Raw genomic sequence first — 9,027 nt, forward strand, 5'->3', positions numbered from 1 at the left:
ATCCCTTTTTATTATTCTTTGCATCCCTAGCCAAGTTTAGCTCCGGCTGCGCCTTGGCCTTCCTGGCCCCATTCCTGCACAACCGGACCGCGTCCCTGTACTCTTCCCAGGATGCCTGTCCCTGCTTCCACTGCCTGTGCAGTTCCCTCTTCCTCCTTAGTTTGACCAGCATCTCTTGTCTCAGCCATGCCGGTCTCTTCCCTTCTTTGCCCGATTTCTTACACCTAGGGATCGAGAGCTCTTGCGCTCTGTGGATCACATCCTTAAAGATCTGCCAGCTCTGTTCTGTTCCCCTGTCCCTGAGGACCATTTCCCAGGGAGTCCTTCTGACTGTCTCCTTGAGGAGCTGGAAATTTGCTTTTCTAAAATTCAGGGTCCTGACTATACTCTTTGTTCTTCCCATTTCCCTCAGGAGCGTGAGCTCTACCAGCGCATGATCACTGCAGCCCAGGCTGCCTCCGATCTTGACATCTCCGACGAGCTTGCTTGCATTGGTGACCACCAGGTCCAGTATCGCATCCCCTCGGGTAGGGGTGTCTATTACCTGGCATAAGAAGTTGTCCTCAATGCATTCGAGAAACCTGCTGGATTGCCTACAGCTTGCTGTGTTGGTTTTCCAGCAGATGTTGGGGTGGTTGGAAGTTAAGGAAGTCAAGGTCATTTCTGCAATTAGCAGAAAAAAGTAGTTTTGTATCTTCTACCTCTGGTATTGTTATGATGCTTGCCCTAAAGTAGCCAAGTGATTGTCCATAAAAATGCTATTACGTTAAAGATGTTTATATAATAAATAAGGAATTAACAGAAACCTTGAGGGATATTGCAGGGCCAACTGGCCTTTTGTGGCCATGTGATTCACCAAGGGATAAGGCTTTTGCAGCTGGAACTAATTTTCTTCTACCCAACATGTTAGTCCTTTAAGGCCTTTAAAAACATCTTTTAGCTAAATTAGGTAGAAATAGAATTAAGAATGAATTCAAGATGTTAAATTAAAAAAAACACCAAACAAACAAAACCAAAAAAAACCCCACACTGACTGATCCAGCCCTTGTTGAAAACAAATGTGATTTAATCTATCAAGAAAACATTACACACAGAGCACGAGGAATAAAGTCAGGTCAGATGTAGTCTTCACCCTCTAACTCACATGCCTTGTTTTCCTCAATTTGCTGCTGCTTCAAAATTTCCAGATCCCATGATCCGGTCTTTCTCATTCAGCATTATAAGCTGAGAAGAGCAATAAGAAGTAAGCAGCTGGAATTCCAGATTGAAATGATGGCGCTGTTGAGGAATGCATTATTTCTTCATAATGCCTCGGTTTTTTGTTAACGTAATGATTTTGTCATCTGGATTGCTCAGTCTTTATCATTTAATGGGAGCTGAGGACTGTTTTCTTTCTCAGTATGATAACAGTTTCAGGAAAACTATACTGTAGCCTTTACAGCAAATAAGGCAGATTGTCCTTAATTTAGAAATGCAGATAACCAACCTGATGCTTGCGTGGTTGTAGCTTTTCTGTATATTTCCAACAGTTAAAGTATGTGAGAAGAAGCTAAGTGTGTGCAAAAAGCTTTTCCATGCAAAATACATAACGGACACCATCACTTTAGGTAAAGAAATAGAGAAAATAGTGTACTTTATGAATTAGGGATAGATGATGTTTGAGATTATTTTCATGGAAAGGACCTGATCCTGCAAATAACTGCTGTAACACAGAATGCTGGTAATACAGTCAAGTGAATATTTGCCTGTGTTTGCGGTGAGGTCTGTCATTAAGGGAGAAAAGAATGAGCATTATGGATGTATATAAATGAACAAAGGGGTCATTTCTCATTTATTTTTAAAGCAGTGTCTCCTAGTGACACAGTTCACTTGCTTTTGAAACAAAGAAACACTGGCCAGTGGTCTAGTGTCTAGTCACTTATGTGTGGGTAACTACTTTGTGAACAGTGGTGAATTGGGAGTGGAACAGAAATTGCACTGACTTCTTAAAGAAGAAAAACTTTTCTGGGTTATTGGCTGAGTAGTAAGCATTCCAGACACTGCAGATTTTGGAGCCCAGATCCTTGAAAGTATTGGACACCAAAGTTACTGAAGTCAGAATTGTTTAGGAGTTTTTACTCTAATTTGTCAATAATCCTTAGGGATGTGTCACTGATTAGTAATGGGGTGCTCGAGCTTAAATAGTATTGCATTAGGACCTAACACTATTAGGGCCTAACCTGGCTTAGAAGGTAGCTCAGCAGTGAAGGTGATTTGTTTTCTGAGCTGATTTTTTTTTTTTTTTTTTTTTTTTTTAACTTTGCTGGTTAGTGGTTGCAATGCTTTAATTAAAAATTGGGCTGCCTCCAAAGCAAGCCATCTGGCTCTAAATTTGATGTTTGAACATAGCAGGATTAGTAAATCTTAAGAAATGCAAACTTTCTGGTGATGTTCCCTTGTACAAAAAACCTTGAGGGAGAGTTTGTGTTCAGAAAAGGATTGTGGCAAGAATTTTCATGAGTTTCTTCAGCATGGCAGGTCTGCTTGTGGTATTTCTGTAGCCTCTTTCTGAAAGTATTTAATAGTGGCATACATGTTCCACCCAGCGGGTCCAGGTAGAGGACGCCACTGGGTAGTCGTTTTCCCCAGATAATTCTTCAGTTTGTGTCGTGTGCATCGGAAGAAGGCAGTTCCTGCAGTATTCTTAGTGGAACAATATAGGGGAATGGTTTTAAGTAAGTGATAATAATTTTCCGTTGTTTATGTTGGGGACTGTATGTCTTCTGTTGCTGTTGTTGCCTGTAAGTTTGCAATAGTAATTCCTTATCTCGCACCAGTTCAGACGACACTTATAGTGGTTTCTCTTCTCACAGAAATGCCTCCATTAAAATGTGACTAGCTAAGATTTGTTCTTACTGCAGAGCCATGCAAAACTTTAGTACAAATAAGGGTTTTTTACGAGATCTCATCAGTTCTTGCACCTAGCTAAATGTTCTGTCTCTCATGGTGGGCAGTAGTCGAACACTCAGAGAAGTCGTGAGAAACGGGGCAAGCGTGGAAGCGTTCCTTTCTTTGAAAGGTAAAGTGAATTTTAAAAAAGGTTTGCTAATTTGTCTTTTGTTTAGGAGTAGGGGAAGAGGGAGACTAAAAATACTCCATGTGTGCTTTAAAAAAAAAAAGTCCCTTTCGAACAACAAGCTTCAAAGATTAGTTTTGTTTAAACAAAACTCAACAGAGATTCTCGCGATACTGTTTTACTTGTAAAGTAAATAATTAAGATGCCTATATAAACTCAGCAAAAACTGTTCAAAGGGAGTAGAAAACTCCCTGAGAGAAGGAAAACTGTACATGAAGGAGGGAAGGAGAAGTAACAGGCAAGGTGCAGCAGCAGGGTAATGAGTAATTCTTGGGAAAATGACTTAAAATAGGGGAGTGAGAAACTTGTACTGCTTCGTTGTCCTGTTTTGCACTGAAGAACCATAACTGCCAACTGACCCAATGTGTAACAATGACATCACGTGTGAACTGAGGATGCGTATATGCTGCTTAGCAGAGGGCAAGTGCAACTGGGAATTTAAAAGCAACCACAAGGAGCAACTCCAGTAAAATCAATTCATCATTTTCTAAAGACTATTGGGGAGAGGATAACGGGACAAATTGTGGAAAAGGCTCATGAAGTTGAACCGGTCAGCGGCAGAAGTTAATTGCAGGTACCACTTAGATTAACTCCAGGTGAATTGCCTCATTACCTATGTTGTGGTAGCAAAGAGAACGACTTAAGTACTGCATCCTGTGTTAGTGGCAGCTCTTGGAATTCTTGGTGGTTTTCTGCTGGAGCACAGTAAAACATTGCTTTACAAGGCCTGTGTGCAAGTCTACCTAAAGGGAATGTAGGCTCTCAAATTGACCAGAAATGAAGACTTGCCATAAAAGACTTGGATGAAAGTCCAGAGGAAATACTTTTGTACTAGAAATAGAAGGGGAGACGTTTACTCTTTGCAGAAAGTGACTGCTGTCTGTAGACTTAAAGCCTGCTGCTGTGGTCATTCCGAAACTGCTATTGATGGCTCTGTGGGTTGATGTTTCCTAGTGTCTGGTTCTTTGACACTTTCTGAGAAACCTCACAGACACTCTAAGATATTATTTTCCCATGTCTCTTTTTATGAGGGAAATGTTTGCCTCCAGTTTCCTGTGAGCAAACAAGAATAAATATATGAAACTAATTTCAGATTAGAAATACCTTGCTTAAGTATCTTTCTTACCAACTGGGAAGAGTGAACCTGCAGTGTCCTCTTGTATCACTGTTTAGTTTATTTCACTACTTGGTTTATGAATGCTTACTTGATTTGTGTATCTTATGTCTTCTCATGTCTGTGATGTACTGAGAGGAACTGGAGCAGAAGATCCAGGAATAACTGTGTCTGCTTTCTGATAAACTTCCTTGCACAGTGCTTCAGAGCCATTTGCCATAGGATGCTGTGGATGTTAAAGCTCATAAGGGTACAAAAAGCCAAATTGTTAAATTAAAATTGATTGCTAAACACAAAGATGGCTGATTGCTGAGCCAGAGAGAGCACCCTGGGGAAGCATCAGTCCTTGTCTGCTGTATTCCTTATGTTCTGTCTTGTAATTAGCTGCTCTCAGGGTCAAAATACGGTGGTAAATGGATCTTCAGTTTGACTAGACCAAAAATTTTCTCATATCAAAAATGAAGACAAATCTGTGCCATTTATGTGCTTTGTGCAGCACTTACTGTAATTCCTTTGTAAGGAAATATGTGTTATTTGTTGCTCTTCATTCCTTTGTAGCTATGGCCTGCACAGGTACCCTCTTCAGTTGTGATAAACAGAACAGGAACCTGTTTGAAATGAAGTTGTCTTTAAAGAGTAAGCACAGTTATTAGCCCAAGTAATGAGGGGGTTTCATTGATAATGCCACCAAGGGTAAGCGCTCTGTGTGCTCACAAGCAGGAGGGCTTAGGTGAGTGTCTCTTCACAAGTGTTAACCTGTGTTCCTGAACATACCGTGTTACTGGGGTTGGGTGCTTGTTCTAGACTGGCAGCTGAGGATGTATGCTGGAATAAAAATGACTTTTCCAAATGAGCACTTGCAATGTCAGTTACCATCACTTAGTCTCTTGCTGATATTTGTAATTGTCATTTGGCACACTTTGAAATGACTCTTACAGCTGTGATTCTTACTGAAGATTAAAGATGTGTTTGAATTCTTGCTTGCTTATTACCTATTCACATTAATCACTGTAGGCTTGTAGATTAAATATTCATATTGGGGTTTTTTTGTTGTTTTGAAGTAGAACTTCCATAGAAGTTAGCTCATAGGATCATCAAGTAATACAGTATGTAGGTGTAGTCATTAAAGTAGGAGGTATTACAATGCATCATTAATTTGTTGGTTTCTGCTGGTAATAAAGCAAGTTAAAAAAAGAAAGTGGGAATCTTCCAGAGTATGTATGGAAACTTTTTTTTCATAATACAGGTTAGTAGTTATACATTTAAACAATGCTTTGTATGTACAATATAAGATGCTGCTGCTGTGTTCTCTGTTGTTTGAGTGCAAAACTGGAGAAAAAACCCCAACATGTCAGTGTTTCTAATGGAAAATGGATTTGGCATGGAAATCAGGGATATGTGTATGTGTGCACAAGGTGTGCTTAGTACATTGGTGGTTATTTCTTTTAAATCTTAGTGGGTTTGGGTGATGATACCTTGCTGGTTTGCTAATTATCTAGGTTGGTTTTTTTTTTTAATTGCACTCGGAATTACTGTATTCATGTACCAGACACACAATGATCTCATCAGTGCTCTGGTTCTTTGTGTTGTAGGCTGCAACTCGTCAGGATATGACGTACTGGCTTCAGGAACTTCAACAGAAGAGGTGGGAATATTGTAACAACCTTGACGCAGCAAAAAGGGACAGCCGAACTTCCCCTACACCAAGTGACTTTTCCAAAGGTCTTGTTGCCAAAGACAACCCTGGTAGGTTGAAAATTTGAGTAAAACCAGAATGCATGTTTCTACTCAGTGTCAGTTAATCAGTACAAGGCATAGTGCTGGGGTAGAGAACAGTCTTAGGAAGTTTTTTGTCACATCTGGTTATTGAGTAGCTCTATGTAAACTTTGCATATGTTGATGATGCTGAAATTATTTAACATAAATGTAATTTTATATTTGATTTCATATCTGTTATGAAACCTGTTGATTTCTTTAAAGGAAATGTTTAAAAATTAAGTAAAATGGAGTAGTCCTATGACTATGTTTCATTAAGTGGCAAAGTGCAGTTTAGGTTAGCTAAGTTGTCTTTTAGGGGTTGCAGTATCTTAAAAGCTTAGTGTGTTAAGTATTCTGAAATGTAAACTCCAGTTTTTAATGGGAACAGGTGTATTTTGCATTCTGAATGACCATAGTTCGTTCCCAAAAGTCTGGTGTGGTGGATCTCTCTGACTGCGATAAAAATTTCCTGGCTTTTAAAGCTGGAAGGCAGTTTTCACAGGTACTACATGAGTGAAATTGAGTCTCCATGATACCTTTAGCCAAGTAAAATGTAGTTTTAGACTTAGTGTCAGAGCTATAAAAATGTATCAGTGTATTATAGAAAGTTACTCTGCATTTTTGACTACATTGCTCAGGCGCTTCTGAATCGTTTTATTCCTGAATCATTGCAGAAATGGATTGTTTGCCGATTTCTGTTATCCATAAATAAGACTGAGTCAAATCCTGTTCTGTGCCAAGTTAGACATTAGTAAAGCTCTTTTGCGTTTAAACAGAGTCTTGAGGTGAGAGATGTTTCATCAACAGATTTTTATATTTTGTTGATTTAAATTTGCTTACACTGTAAAACCAGAAATGTTAAGCTGTCTTCTTCCCCGCCCTTCTCTCCCCTCCCCCAGCTCAGATCCCATGCTGCAGTATTGTCCTTTAACCCAGTTTGCTGCTTTCATTTGAGAGCAGTCTGCTTGCGGCCGCTTGCTCAACCATAGCTGGCCTGAGAGTAGGTGTTTTCGCAGAGACTGAGCTTGACATTTCAACTACACCAATCTAACAGCTAGTCACTAATTAGAGCAATCCCCAGCGCTCTCCCATGATCTAGCACAGGTGCTAGTCTCAGCCTTCCTTGCTCTAGTGCAGGGAGTCCAACTAGCAGGAAACATCTTTTTCTCCAGGTTCGTTTTAAGCCAGCATAGCTTCCCGAGATGATTTGCTGTATAGGGACACATGAGCGCTAGGATTAGTTCAAGAGAATTGTTGGGAATGCAGCGTGGGATGGTTTGAGACCACCTTTCTGGCAGCAGACTGTCTGGTTAGCAGCTTGCCAAACCAAATGCTGCAAGAACGTATGTATTGGTGTGCAAAGATCTAGCAGCTTGCAGGTGTTGGAAAGGGTAACAGGTTTTTGCTCTTTCACGCCTTTGCCTTTCTACCTTCAGCCTTGCACTCTCTGCAATGTAGTCTCCCTCTTTGCATTTTGTGGTGTTTGTGTGACCCTGTGCTGAGCTGGTTGGGTTCCAAAGTTAGCTAAAAAGGAAGGGTTGTGGGTTTGTTGGTTTTTTTTCTGCTAGATTAATGAGTGGAATACGTTTACTGTGCAATCCAGTGACTTCCGGAGCTGATGGAAGGGAGGGAACAAGGCATAGTGGCCAAGTATAGGAAGGCAGAGTAAAGGAGTGGTCAGGACTGCCCTCTTGGCAGCAGACTGTTAGATCAACTGTAGTACATAACTTGGCCCCAAATCTTTGTTCCTTTTTGTTTGTGCTACTTCCCTCAGAGCTTAGGTGTGGTGTGAAATTAACCTGCTGTCCCTGCAGCCTGTGTAGGTGCTGTTCTTTCACTCCTGTTCTGCTTCAGATCTAGCAATTGTGATCCAGTCACTTTAGATCTAGTATTTTCGTTTCTTGTAAATTCTTGAGGGTTTTCTGGGTCAGCAAGCTGAACCAATTTGTGTGAATTTTTTTTTATTTTTTTTTAAAAAACATTTATTATTATTATTAAATTTGGTGCAAGGAATGTCTAGATGAAAAGCATTGGCTGCATAGACCCATAGCTTTCAGGGACAGCCTGCAGCTAAACCACATTATGTGTAATTTGAAACTGCATCTAGAATGCACAGGCAGTGGAAGCAGGGACAGGCATCCTGGGAAGAGTATAAGGAAGCGGTCAGGTTGTGTAGGAATGGGGTCAGGAAGCCCAAGGCGCAGCTGGAACTAAACTTGGCTAGGGATGCAAAGAATAATAAGAAGGGTTTCTACAGGTATATCAGCCAGAAAAGGATGGTTAAAGAAAGTGTACCCCCACTGATGAGCAAGACTGGCAGGCTGGTAACAGCAGATGAGGAGAAGGCTGAGGTACTCAACGACTTTTTTGCCTCAGTCTTCACTGGCAACCTCTCTCCTCACCCCTCCCGAGTCGATGGATGGCATGAGGGGCACCGGGAGGGCAAAACCCCTCCTGCTGTAGTAGTCGCCAAGCCACTCTCCATAATATTTGAAAAGTCATGGCAGTCAGGTGAAGTCCCTGGTGACTGGAAGAAGGGAAACGTTGTGCCCATTTTCAAAAAGGGTAGAAAGGAAGACCCTGGGAACTACCGCCCTGTCAGCCTCACCTCTGTGCCTGGGAAGATCATGGAACAGATCCTCCTAGAAGCTATGCTAAGGCACATGGAGACCAGGGAGATAATTCGAGATAGCCAGCATGGCTTCACCAAGGGCAAGTCCTGCCTGACGAACCTAGTGGCTTTCTATGATGGAGTGACAGCATCAGTGGACAGAGGGAAACCAATGGATGTCATCTATCTGGACTTCTGCAAGGCCTTTGACACGGTCCCCCACAACATCCTTCTCTCTAAATTGGAGAGCTATGGATTTGATGGATGGACTGTTCGGTGGATAAGGAACTGGCTGGATGGTCGCGTCCAGAGGGTAGTGGTCAATGGCTCAATGTCCGGATGGAGATCAGTGACGAGTGGTGTCCCTCAGGGGTCCGTACTAGGACCGGTGCTGTTCAACATCTTCATCAATGACTTGGACAGTGAGAT

At 41.4% G+C, this 9,027-nt stretch overlaps 1 protein-coding gene across 3 annotated transcripts in view; it reads left to right on the forward strand.

Moving 5' to 3' along the window:
* The window catches only part of TBC1D2B (TBC1 domain family member 2B), a 39,087-nt gene that overhangs the window by 2,726 nt on the left and 27,334 nt on the right, over window positions 1-9,027 (forward strand). For 2 of the 3 annotated variants that reach the window (XR_004842665.1, XM_009643939.2), the window contains exons 1-2: window positions 641-682; window positions 5,822-5,975. Coding sequence is in view for 2 of the 3 variants with exons in the window: in XM_009643939.2 (XP_009642234.1) it covers window positions 5,840-5,975 (136 nt within the window). In the remaining variant the exon portion in view is untranslated. Of the gene's footprint in view, window positions 1-640; window positions 683-5,821; window positions 5,976-9,027 lie in introns of those variants that run through there. The other variant, XM_035899511.1, reaches the window with a different exon arrangement.

Source organism: Egretta garzetta, unplaced genomic scaffold (assembly GCF_000687185.1).
Source record: "Egretta garzetta isolate BGI_Z169 unplaced genomic scaffold, ASM68718v1 scaffold287, whole genome shotgun sequence".
In the NCBI taxonomy this organism is placed as follows: domain Eukaryota; kingdom Metazoa; phylum Chordata; class Aves; order Pelecaniformes; family Ardeidae; genus Egretta; species Egretta garzetta.